The sequence below is a fragment of the Elephas maximus genome, chromosome 1, assembly GCF_024166365.1.
Source record: "Elephas maximus indicus isolate mEleMax1 chromosome 1, mEleMax1 primary haplotype, whole genome shotgun sequence".
Lineage (NCBI taxonomy): Eukaryota > Metazoa > Chordata > Mammalia > Proboscidea > Elephantidae > Elephas > Elephas maximus.
The window spans coordinates 213737021-213750834 of record NC_064819.1 but is presented as its reverse complement, the minus strand read 5'-3'; the positions used below and the strand labels follow the sequence as shown (position 1 = coordinate 213750834).

General features: G+C 39.6%; 1 protein-coding gene across 4 annotated transcripts in view; it reads right to left on the bottom strand.

The window, feature by feature from the left end:
* AIG1 (androgen induced 1) overlaps positions 1 to 13814 on the bottom strand; it is a 293600-nt gene that overhangs the window by 5181 nt on the left and 274605 nt on the right. For 2 of the 4 annotated variants that reach the window (XM_049902516.1, XM_049902536.1), the window contains 2 exons: positions 2205 to 2368; positions 667 to 1414 (listed from right to left, as the gene is read on the bottom strand). In XM_049902516.1, coding sequence (XP_049758473.1) covers positions 1389 to 1414; positions 2205 to 2368 — 190 coding nt within the window. In that variant the 3' untranslated portion in view covers positions 667 to 1388. Of the gene's footprint in view, positions 1 to 666; positions 1415 to 2204; positions 2369 to 13814 lie in introns of those variants that run through there. The other 2 variants (XM_049902506.1, XM_049902548.1) reach the window with 1 other exon arrangement.

The following is a 13814-nucleotide window of genomic DNA, read 5'->3' as shown; positions in this document are numbered from 1 at the left end:
CTTTGATGTGTTGTTAGCTTGTCAGGTGCCGTCGAGTCGGTTCTGATTCATAGCAACCCTATGCACAACAAAATGAAACACTGCCTAGTCCTGAGCCATCCTCATAATTGTTGTTATGCTTGAACCCATTGTTGCAGCCACCATGTCAATCCATCTCGTGGAGGGTCTTCCTCTTTTTCGCTGACCCTCTACTCTACCAAGCATGATGTCTGTCCTTTTTCAGGGACTGGTCCCTCCTGATAACATGTCCAAAGTATGTGAGATACACAATCCCTGCTTCCAATGAGCATTCTGGCTGTACGAAATTTCTTGGCAGGTCAGATTTTGGGGGAGGCCATCAGTGTGTAAGCCCTGTTGTAAGTGAGGATGATGCCTACTTGATGTAAAACATCTGCCTCTGTGCAGTTAACTAGATGGTCCCATGTAAATAAAATTAATGTCTCTACCTGAAATGAATTACAAAGTCCTAGTCAACTTTAACTCAGTACTTGAGAGAATGACACAAAGAACTAAACTGAGCAGATCATTCAAAAAGCCTTGGTTTTATTATTCATTTTTAATTCCTCATTCAAAGCTGCTAAAAAGGAGTATTGCATAAATCTATACTGGATTTTTGCCTCTCTTGATTTTCAGGCCATGTTCTTAGAGAAATAGTGGGAAAATGGCCAAATAGCTTTCAGAATCAAGCAAATTGAGGAGAAACAGGCAGTCAAAAATACCTCCTGATTAACATAAATAGGACATAATAGCTTACATTTCAATATGGCCTTTCTCCCAAGAAGCTGAAAAATGTTCACATTTTATTCTCAAAATTTTTCTGTAAGTTAACTAAATACCTTTATAAGTTAACTAATAAAGATTACTATTCCCATTGAACAGAGAGGATAATTGTTAAAAGATTAATTTCTGGTCCCCCAAGGTGTGACCCGAACTGAGTCTAAAAACTTGACACTTTTTCTAATAGACTACTTCTTAAACTAGCTGCTGAGAAAAGAAACTCTCAAATTCCTCTGGGCCACTTAGTAGTGGCTAATACCTCGACGCATGCAATCTTAGATCCGTCACAAAAAGTCTGACTAATGACCATGCAATGATTGTGCTTTATTTGATTAGACCCAGTTCCTAGTGTAGTATCTGACACACAGTGGGGCGCTCAATGTTTGTGCAATAAACTGGTTGGATTTACTGGAGATGTCTAGAGTATTGTCACCATGCCAGTGGAGAAACCCAGAACTCTATAAAACCCCCCAATCATCTTGCCCTTGGATGGATTTTCATGCAGGACTCAAATCACTACATGTTTGTTCTGCAGCTTTTTCCTTCCACCTTCCAGTTTTCTAGGTGATCTCACATACACTGTGGACAGGTTTTGCACAGCTTGGATAAGATTACGTGCTTTGCCAAGATGGAGGCTCTGCCGTAAATAGAAACAAAAGAGAAATCGAATCATAGGTTAAGAGAATTTTTTGTTGTTGTTGCAGCAATAAAGTATTACTCTTTACCATCTGTGTCTCCTTGCCACCCTCAAACCTTCAATATGACAGCCACAGGCGAGTCAGTGGCTGGAGGCACTCCGCGCTACTTAGGGTTCAAGCAGATGGTGGGGAGACTTCTCTGAGGTTACTGCACCCACCCAAATGATATCATAAAAAGCGGAGATCTGGATGACTTTAATGAGATTGCTGGGTTTCATTTAGTAATTTGTCTTTTAAATTTGGGGCCCCTGGGCATAGTGGTTAAGTATGACAGCTGCTAACCAGAAGGTCAGCAGTTCAAATCCACCAGGTGCTCCTTGGAAACTCTATGGGGCAGTTCTATCCTGTCCTATCGGGTCACTATGAGTTGGAAGCGACTCCCCAGCAATGGGTTTTGGGTTTTAGCTAAGTAAGGCGGCATTTTGTTTGTTAACCAGTGAATACTTGCCGAATATTTTTTCTGTGAAGACTGCATTTCTCCCTATAAAATTTTATAGACACTCTTCTTTCCTCCTAGATTTGAGTGTTTTACTAGCTAATAAGATTGAGTAGTAAGCCTTTCAGGTAACTGCCAGCAGCTCTTAAATTAATATTGTTATAAAAAGGAAACTCTCCATAAGCGATCCTGTTTTAAGGATAAAAGAAGAGATAGCGGTAGAATTTTCCCTCAGTCTCTGCACAGGCTCTTTCAGGCAGCAGTTCTCTTGTGGTCCCCTAAACAATACTTACTTCTCTGTGTATCCCAGATGTAGTTGTTCAGAACTTCTCCCAGCAGGTACAAAAAGTTCATTAAGATGGTTGTAGACCCAAAGAAGATGATTCTGGCTCCTGGGCCAATGTGTTCCAGGAAAGGGTACACCCACATCCCGGTTACATGATGCACCCAACACACCCTGCGATGGAATCAAAAGGACACAAAGATAGATAGGAGTTAAACTCATGTCAGATTTCAAAGCTGCTTATGTTACACATCTATGCTCCACACTCACAGCATTCCTCAGCAAGGCTGCCAGTCAAGTGTGCTTCTGTTAGGCAGGAGCTACCAGAAACTGACGTGGATTTACTTTTTATTTGGAAATAATTTTAGACTCTTGGAAGAGTTGCAAAGAGAGTAGAGAGTTCCTGTCTGCCCTGCACTCTGCTTCCCCTAATGTTAACATCTTACAGAATCATGAAACAATGGCTAAAATGAAGAAATTAACATTGGAATAATACGACTGGAGTCCCTGCGTGGTGCAAGCAGTTAAGTGCTTGGCTACTAACCAAAAGGTTGGTGGTTCAAATCTACCCAGAGGTGCCTCAGAAGAAAGGCTGACGATCTGCTTCTGAAACACCACAGCTACTGAAAACCCTACAGAGTACAGTTCTATTCTGAAACATATGGGGTAGCCATGAGTTGGAATCAGCTTGACAGCAGGTGATGTTTTTGTTTGTCTTTGAGTTGATTATTTTTTTAATAATACTACTGACTAAACTACAGACTTTATTTGGAATTCCCTAGTTTTTCCATAAATGTCCTTTACCTGTTACAGGATCCAATCCAGAATCCCACATTACATTTAGTTGTCATGTCTCTTTGTTGTTATTGTTGTTCCGACTCATAGTGACCCTGTGTACAACAGAACGAAACACTGCCTGGTCCTGTGCCATCCTCATAATAGTCGCTATGTTTAAGCTCACTGTTGCAGCCACCATGTCAATCCATCTCGTGGAGGGTCTTTCTCTTTTTTGCTGACCCGCTACTTTACCAAGCATGTTGTCCTTCTCCAGGGACTGGCCCTTCCTGATAACATGTCCAAAATATGTGAGACAAAGTCTCGCTATCCTTGCTTCAAAGGAGCATTCTGGTTGTACTTCTTCCAGGACAGATGTGTTCATTCTTCTGGAAGTCCACGGTATATTCAATATTCTTTGACAACATCACAATTCAAAAGCATCAGTTCTTTGGTCTTTCTTATTCATCGTCCAGCTTTAGTCTCATCCAATCTGGGTAGTTCTTCAGTCTTTCCTTGTCTTTTGTGATACTTGAAGAGTTCTGGTCAGGTATTTGAAACTGTTGTACTTTTTTAAAAATATTGTTATGCAATCTCCTTAATCACTTCTTTACGTAATGAAACAATGTACTATTGGCCAACCACGTTATCATAAGACCTACTGCCTTCCAACAACCTACTGCCTTCCAACTAGACACCAATATGTATTCCAGAGCTCTTCCTATAAGCTACTGATACGGATTTCCACCCCTCCGAACTTTCGATCCCACAGTTCTTTCTTTGTTTCTATTTTACATACTTACTTATAATTATTTTGTTTGTGTTCTGGAGGTATCTTCAGTTCAGTGGGAATAGCAACACCATTAATTTTCACTGTTCTCAAAAGTTTAGTTACGATATTTGCTCCATTGGCTTGGGCCTGATACAACTGCTAACAGCTATTTTCCAAAACATTCTTGGGTCATTACTTTATCAAATATTGTCAATTTCAAAGACTAAATAGAAGTAAGTTTACTGCACTGGGAATAGTGATTGGCATTTATACTTATGTGCTGGTTCTTTTTTTTTTCTCATCCATGGCTTTACTACTTTTTAAGCAGTTTATCTACATATAAAAGGAGCTCTGGTGGTGCAACAGTTAAGCGCTCAGCTCTTAACAGAAGGGTTGGCGGTGTGAACCCACCACTGGCTCCGAGGGAGAAAGACCTGTTTGTCTGCTCCCGTAAAGATTACAGCCTAAAAACCTGTGTGAGGCAGTTCTACTCTGTCCTATAGGGTTGCAGTGAGTTAGAACAAACTCGATGGCCCCCAACAATGCCAACAACAATCTACATATATAATGAACTGTGGCCGGATTTACCAGTTGCCCCTGAGTAGACTCTGACTCAAGGTGATCCCGTGTGTGTCAGAATAGAACTGTGCTCCACGGTGTTTTCAGTGGCTGATTTTTCAGAAGTAGGTCATCAGAACTTACTTCCGAGGTGCCTCTGGGTGGACTTGAACCTCCAACCTTTTGGTTAGTGGCTGAGTGTGTCAAATGTTTGTATTACCATGGGGTTCTGAGGCAGGATTACATGGGGTCACTGTGAGTTAGAATCAACTTGACAACTGGTTTACTTATTTTTTGTCTTCAGAGCTAGTGTCTTATTTATCTAGTGCTGCTATAACAGAAATACCACAAGTGGATGGCTTTAACAGAAATTTATTCTCTCACAGTCTAGGAGGCTAGATGTCCGAATTCACTGTGGCTGTTCCTGGGGAAGACTTCCTCTCTCTGTCAGTTCTGGGGGAAGGACCTTGTCATCAATCTTTCCCTGGTCTAGGAGCTTCTCAGCACAGCGACACTGGGTGCAAAGGACACACCCTACTCTCGGCTCTACCTTTTGGTGGTATGAGGTCCCTATCTCTCTGCTTGCTTCTTTCTCTTTTTATCTCTTGTAAGATAAAAGGTGATGCACAGCACACCCAGGGGAAACTCCCCTTACATTGGATTAGGGCTGTGACCTGAGTAAAAGTGTTGCCTCCCACCCTAATCCTCTTTAATATAACCTAATTTTGCCTCATTCATTAACCATAGGCAGAGGTTAGAATTTACAACACTTAGGAAAATTACATCAGATCACAAAATGGAGGACAACTACATAATACTGTGCATCATGGCCTAGCCAGGTTGACATATATTTTTGGAGGACACTCTTCAATCAATGACAAACACCAAATAGATACAGCAAGAATAATAATCACATTCTATCTTTAAAAAAAAAAAAATTATATCTCCAGGCTAGATTGTTCTCCTGAACTCCAGAATTCTGCATCGAATGGCCCACTGAACATTTCCCCTTGGATGTCTGACAGGCATCTCCAACTCAACATTTCCATGATGCTATCATCATTCCTGCAATCTGATTTCTACAACCCAGCCATCCCTGGCAACTCTATAGCAAATATTTATCTCCCACATCTTTCCCTTCTCAAATAATTGACTACTACATTACTCCAGTTAGGAGTCTTGGTGGCACAACGATTAAGTGCTGTGCTGTTAACCTAAGGTTTGACAGTTTGAACTCGATCAGCAGCTCTTTGGAAGAAAGACCAGATAATCTGCTTTCATAAAGATTACAGCCAAGAAAACCCTATGGGAACATACTACTCTGTCACATGGGGTTGCTATGAGACGAAAACAACTCGACGACACCCAACAATAACAACATTACTCTAATAGCAGTCTGGAGTAGAAAAAGTGGAGCCATCTTTGATTCTTCTTTTTCTCATAGTCCACACACAGTCCTTTCTTAGATTCTGTTGGCTCTACTTTCCAAATGCATCCAAAATATCTACTTACTATTATTGCCATCATCTGGGTTCAAGTCATCATCACCTGTCACTGGAACTACTGCAACAGCTTCCTTACTGCCTCCTTGCTTTTTATCCTTACTCTCCTATAATCTACTCTCAGTGGAACAACAAGACTGACCTGTGTAAAATGTAAGTCAGGTTATGCCATTACTCTGCTCAAAACTATGGACAAAATTGCAAAGAATGGGAATTCCAGAACACTTAATTGTGTTCATGTGAAACCTGTACAGAAACCAAGAGGCAGTCATTAGAACAGAAGCAAGGGGATACTGACTGGTTTAACATCAGGAAAGGTATTCAACAGGGTTGAATCCTTTCGCCATATTTATTCAATCTGTTTGCTCAAGAAATAAGAAGCTGGACTATATGAAGAAGAACAGGGCTTCAGGATTGGAGAAGACTCACTAACAACCTGCGATATGCAGATGACACAGCCTTACTTGCTGAAACTGAAGAGGACTTGAAACACTTACTGACGAAGACCAAAGATCACAGCCTTCAGTACGGATTACACCTCAACATAAAGAAAACAAAAATCCTCACAACTGGACCGATAAGCAATATCATGATAAATGGAGAAAAGACTGAAGTTGTAAAGGGTTTCATTTTACTTGGATCCACAATCATTGCCCAGGGAAGCAGGAGTCAAGAAATCAAATGATTTATTGCATCAGGCAAACTTGCTACAAAAGATCTCTTTAAAGTGTTAAAAAGCAAAGATGTCACTTTGAGGACTAAGGTGCGCCTGACCCAAGTCATGGTATTTTCAATTACCTCATATGCATGCGAAAGCTGGAGGATGAATAAGGAAGATTGAAGAATTGGTGCCTTTGAATTATGGTGTAAGCAAAGAATATTGAATATACAATGGACTGCCAGAAGAATGAACAAATCTCTCTTGGAAGAAATACAGCCAGAATGTTCTTTAGAATTGAGGATGGTGAGACTTCATTTCACGTACGTTGGACATGTTATCAGGAGGGACCAGTCCCTGAACAAGGACAGACATCGTGCTTGGTAGAGTAGAGGGTCAGCAAAAAAGAGGAGGACCCTCGACGAGGTGGATTGACACAATGGTTGCAACAATGGGCTCAAGCATAGCAACGATTGTGAGGATGGGACAGGACCAGGCAATGTTTTGTTCTGTTGTATATCGGGTCACTATGAGTCAGAAATGACTCGATGGCACCTAACAACTTGTTCTTTATTGGGATCTATAGCCCTCCTAGGGGTGTCTAGCACATAGTTTGCACTCTATAATTCTTTGCAGAATTAATAACTAAATAAAGTTGAATAAAGGTGACTAACAGTAACAACAGCAACATCTGTTCATCGAGCCCTTACTATCAGACAGGAACTTTACCAAGAATTAAAAAAAATTAATTAAAAAAAAAAACTCAATTAAATAAGCACTCTTTGCAAGGGGTTGCCAAACCTTTTCAACACAGGACCAGATAAAAGCAAAAACGTAGCTCGTTGCTGTCGACATGACTCTGACTCATAGTGATCCTACTGCCCCATAAGATTTCCAAGGAGCAACTGGTGGATTTGAACTTTTGGTTAGCAGCCGAGCTCTTAACCACCGGGACCAGATAGTAAATATTTTCAGCTTTGGAGGCCATATGGTCTCTGTCACAGCCATTTGTCTCTGTTACTGTACTGAGAAAGCAGCCATAGAAAATACATAAACGAATAGGCATGGCTATATTTCAACAAAACTTTATTTATGGACACTGACCTTTGAATTTCATATAATTTTCATGTCACTAAATATTCATCTTCTTTTGAATTATTTTCCATTAAAAAATGTAAAAACCATTCATAGCTTGTGGGCCACAAAAAAGCAGGTGGTGGGCTAGATTTGGCTGGGTGGGCTGTAGCTTGGCCACCCCTAGTTAAAGTGGTTCTTTGTGTTTCCAAATCAAAGTCAGCGGAAATATGCATACCTGATTTCTTTTTTAGTGCATGTATTTGCTTCTCCAAATGAGATATTTAATATTGTCTCCTAAAGTGAAGCACAGGCTTTCTTGATTTTTCAGGTGTTCTTGACTTGGTAGATCATCAAACCATCTACCAAGGTGCTGTTAGGATTTCACCTGGATCACAGTGATGATGCATCCACTTGTCATAACAGGTTGTACTTTTGTCATTTGTTTCCTTGATATAATCGGGGCTCAATTTTCTGCACAAAGATTACTCATGGCTTTGCTTGTCTATTTGTGGAGAGTTTTCAGTTCTTGGTTAAATTTCAATTTCTATCGCATTTTAGGCCTTCTTCTTTTAGTGCCCAAATAGAATATGCTTAAGTAATGATGCCAACTTTCATTTTAGTCTCATGGCACAAAGGGTTAAGTGCTGGACTACTAACCAAAAGGTTGGTGGTTCAAACTCAACCAGAAACACCTCATAAGTAAGGCCGGGCGATCTGCTTCTGAAAGGTCACAGCCTTGAAAACACTGTGGAGTGACGTTCTACTTTATACCCATGGAGGTTGCCGTGAGTTGGAATTGACTGGAAGGCAACAAACAGCAACAAGCAAATAGGCATCATATAACCTCTGATTGCCTATTTTATTAAATGTACCTCCAATTTCATTCATTTTAATGTGTAATTAAAAAAATTTATTTGTGGCTGTTGTCTGAGGCTTGCAGTACACACTAAGGATACAGAAGTAAGCAAGGCAGAGGAGATTCCTGTCTTCGTGGAATACAGTCTAATGAGGAATACAGATAATAAAGGAGTACATGACTACAAGCATAGTAAGAATTACAAAAGGGTAAGTGTAGGGTACCATGGGCACAGAGGGATTGTGCTTTTATTTTACTTTTTTTGAACCTTACATTTACCATTAGTCTTTCTCTCATATATTCAATTTTTTAAAACTAGTATTTTCATAGCTGTTAAATATGTTTAAATGCCTTTCATTAAAGTACAAAATAAAAACAACCAAAAAGTTTCCATAAACTTTACAAATACTGCTTTACGTCTCTCCTTCTCTTGAAAGACAAACTTCACCAAAAAGTAGTCAACACTTGCTGACTCCATTTCTTTACTTTTCTTAAAGTAATTAATCCTCACTCCTTCACCCATAACAGCTTCTGGCTTCTCCTCTGGACACTCCACCAAACCATGCAGGTTTACTTGACAACAGTTTTTCCTAGTTCTCCTACTAACACTTTGGCTACTCTGCTTGGTTCCTTGCATGTTGAGTTTCCTTAAGGCTTGGTTTTAAACTCTCTTCTCTTCTCATGTGATGCATTCTCAGTTGAAAAGTCCACTGACATCCATGACTTCTGGACCACTATCCATAAATAAATATTTCACAACTTTGTCCTAGCCCGGATCTCTCCTCTGTTCCCCAACAGTTTATTTATCGAACTGCCCTCAAAACATCTCCCTTTACACATTTCAAAGGTACATCAAACTCCTTATGTCTATGGACAAAGTCATGCTCTTTTTCCCAAATCTGTTCCTTTTCTAGTATTGCTTATCTCTGCGAGTAGTGTGTATTCAGTTTTGCAACTCAAAAATCCCAGGAGTCATCTCTGGTACTTCTCTTTCATCACAAAGTCATTCTATTACCTTGTCTTGTCAAGGTTACCTCACACATCTAACATGTCCATTTTTCCCCATCTCTATCACCAGCATCTTACCTTGTATTGCAATCATCTGCCTGTTGTTAGGTGCTGTTGAGTCGGTTCTGATTCATCGTGACCTCATGTATAACAGAACCAAACACTGCCTGTTCCTGTGCCATCCTCACAACCATTACTATGTTTGAGCCCATTGTTGCAGCCACTGTGTCAATCCATCTTGTTGAGGAGCTTCTTCTCTTTCACTCACCCTCTACTTTACCAAGCATGATGTTCTTTTCCAGGGACTGCTCCCTCCTGATAACAAGTCCAAAGTATGTGAGACAAAGTCTGGAGTACTGCAGTAGTTCCAAATTGTCTTCACATCTACTTTTGCCCCCTTACAATTAATCCTCAAATCAGAAATCTGAACACATTATTACCCTGCTTCAAACATGTCAATGGCTTCCCATGGCTTTTTTGATAAAGACCGAAATATTTAATGAAAGTCCTTCATATAGTGGCTTCTACCTGTTTCTTTGACCCCATCTCATACCTTATTCCTCCTCCTCTCTGCATTCCTGTCACACTAACTTTCATTCTTTCCTTAATTTTACCATGTTCTCTCCTGCCATGTGGATTTTCACAGGCTCCTCTTTCTGCCTAAGCTATGAGTTCCCCACACCTTGGACTAAAAAAAAGCTATATTTATCCATTATATCTTAGCTCAACTGTTATAATTGAAACAGTCATGACTTACCCAAGAACTTTTTCCCTGACCCTCCAGATAAAAAAGGTAAGGTCAGGTTTTATAAGCTCTTATATAGCCATAAATCTCTTACTTTTTAAGCTCTTCTTTTATTAGTACTTAAATTTGAGTGATATCTTTATTTGAATAACATATTTCTCCCCCTATGTCGTATAAGTTCTGTGAGGTGAGAGACTATTTTTACTGCTCATTGTGTCCTCAGCACTTACCACAATGCTTGTCACATAGTAGAAGAATGAATAAATGAATAAAGTAGCATTTAAGCTGTGATTGGAAGGATGATTAAAAGTTAGCTGAGCAAAGATGGGAGGAAAGAACTTTATAGCCAAAAAGAATAGCATGCCCAAAGAACCAAAAATAAGGGAGAGCTCCCAGATGCTGAAAAAAGAAAACATTTTTTGTTGAGATCAAGGAAGAGAGGGCAGAAGGGACAGGCAGGAGCCAAAGTGGGTGGCTTTTTAAAAAATATTTTGTTTATTTTTGGTGGCAATATACACAACCAAAAATATATCCATTCACAAATTATATATGAACAGTTCAATAACATCGGTTGCATACTTCACATTGCATCACCATTCTATTTTTACCCATATTGTTTCACTGCCATTAATTTAGGATCTCTGCCCCTTAAAGTTCTCATCACTGCTTTAGATTAACTATCGTCAGTTTACACTCCTATATATAATTCTTTATAAGAGCTCAATGCACAAGGCAAACATTCTTTATTAGTTCAGCTAAACTGCTTAGCTTAACAATTGCTTCATGAGATAGTTTCAGTTCAAGGGTTAAAGATTATTTCTGGGCATTATGTTTGGGGGTTCCCCTAGTCTTAATGGATCCAGTAAGTCTTGTTTCCATGTGAGTTGGAAGTTCTGGTCTATGATTTCCCTCCTTTTGATCAGGATCCATCTATTGAGTCCTCGATCAAAATGTTCAGCAATGGTAGCTAGGTACCATCCATTTTTTCTGGTCTCATGGTAATGGAGATAGTAGTTTATGGAGGTAATTAAACCTTCAGTCTATTTCCTTCTCTGATCCCTGGGTCTCCTTCTTCTGCTGCTTTTTCGAATAGAGACCAATGGTTGTATTTTGGGTGGCCACTCACAAGCTTTTAAGACCCCAGGTGCTACTCACTGAACTGGGAAGTAGAACGGGAACTCTTAAAAACAATGTTAGGCCAATTGACTGGATAGACTGAGGAAGCCACAACCCTAAACCTTCAAATCAAAAAAGCTAATCCCATGAAGTGTTTAGTTGTACCTAAGTAATATCAACAGGCACAGCTTTTTTTTTTTTTTTTTGCTGCTATGGTAGTTGTAAAATTATATAAAACACTTTGCCATTTTGCCTTTTTTCTTCCCCTGACGTACACCTTAACAGTAACAACAGTTACATTAATCTGGTTGTGTAATCATTGCCCTTAGTTGATGCCAATTTTTGTGGATAGCTTTTTAAGCCATGGTAAAAATTGTAGACTTTATCTTAGTATGAACAATAGGAAATCTTTGCAGGATTTTAAACAAATGTGGAATAAATCAGATTGACCTGGAAACCAGTTGGAAACCAGTTGCATCAGAAATGGTGGTGGCTAGGAGTAGAATGGTAGCGCTTGGAATGAAAAGTACTGGATAAATTTAAGAGCTATGTAGACCAGTGCCTCTCAAACTATAGATCACAAGCAGTGTTGTGCTGCAGATGGATCACATCAGGTTATGAGAGCTGGTTTTTACATTTTTAGGAAGTTTGCAAGCTGATTGGTTGGTAGCTTGAAAAAGTCCATGCTGAAGTATTTACACTAGCCAAAAAAACCAAACCTGTTGCTGTCGAGTTGACTCTGATTCATAGCGACACTGTAAGACCGAAAAGAACTGCCTGATAGGGTTTTCAAGGAGCAGTGATGGATTTGAACTGCTGACCTTTTGGTTAGCAGCTGAGCTCTTGACCACTGTGCCACTACGAGTATCGGCAAATGCTACATTGTCAGGCCCTTTCCTCCCTTGCCCCTAAAAGACCTGGTTGTTAAACATTTACCAATAATCCAGTGGTTACTCCAGTGGTTACTAGCATTAAAAAAAGAATATAACAGAAGAGAAAATATCAGAGCACCTTGAGTATAATGAAGGTAAAAGTTTTGTGAAACTTCTCTTTATGTTATTGTATGTATGTGTGTATGTGCTGGCTAGGCCATGAAGGGGGGAAAAATCGCTTCTTTTATTAACAGTAAAAGAAATGTGAAAGGTACTGGTTTAGGAAATAGAATTAAGAGAACTTGGTGATTGACTGGATTTAGGCAGTGAGGGAATCGAGATGAGTTAAGGATTAATCATAGATTCCTGGCCTGATTAAATGGGTGGATAGTGTTGCCATTTCCTGAGATAGGGAATGCTGTAAAGGAGCTGGTTTGAGGCGATGAGTTCAGTTTGGACATGTTAAGTTTGAGGTATCCGGAAGATTTTCAAGCAGAGATTTGCTGAAGGTAGTTACATGGGTTTGGATTGCAGATAAGGGACTGGTGTGTCAATACAGATACTGGATTCATTGGCAAAAAGATAGTGGCTGAAGCCAACAGGACAGATTGTTATCATCCAGGTAGAGTTTAGGGTATGAAGGAAACGGGCCCATGAGAGAGTCTTGAAAAAGAGGTAGGTAGAGGAATATGAGGCTATGAAGGAGGCCATGAAGTGTAGGTCAATGACATGTGCTGCATTGAAACCAAGGGACAAGTGGTTCAAGTGTAGAGTGGACAACATTAGCACATTATCTTTGAGAACTGAGAATAATTAGAAAACTAACCCTATAGCTATAAAGTGGAAGCAAGACAGTTTTAGATTCCAAGTGGTATGTGTATCATTCAAATCTACTTTGGATGCTGATTGGATATAAATGATATGTAGTAAGTAGAAAAAGAAAACAAAAATTGACCTCATCAAGCTCAGCAGCTGATTATGCCATACAGCTAAATTCCATCCTGTCATCCACAGCACGAGTTATAGTGGTAACTGGAGCCCTAGGGGAACTGTAGCGAGGGAGATATCCCAGCCCTCCCTTTTCTGGTTCTGTCAGCCTAATTTATATGGGGTAGACACAAGTGCCTATCTTACCACTGATGACATTTCAGTTCTTAAGATTATTTTATTTTAAAGAGGATTTAAAAATTCTTTTATTATTCACATTTAGATAAGCTAGGCTATTTGATAGCATTAACAAGGATGCAGACTCATGCCAAAATAGCTAATAACTAACTACATTGAATGTTTAGTGATGGGCACTCAGTTAAATGCTTTATATGAGCAACTTTTCTGGGTAGACATAATTGTCCCATTTTGCAGATGAGGACACTAAGGCTCAGAGACATTAAGTCAGTGACGAAGCTGGGTACATACCTCAGCAGTTTAGCTCTTAGCTTGTTTGCCAGATTCCGTTAGTACTCTGAAGTCTAGAATATGAAGGATGGTAACAGGACTCTAGAAAGCGTCAGCACCAAAAAATGATCTGAGCATGAAATCTCTGTGTAGATATGTTCTTTTTTTCCCCTCTGCTATAAGAGCAATTCAGGCTCATTATATAAAATCTGTGAGATGCAGAAATATTGCAAAATGCAAGCTAAATCACATTTCGTGAAGTCTTAATGCAAGATTGAGTCTCTTAT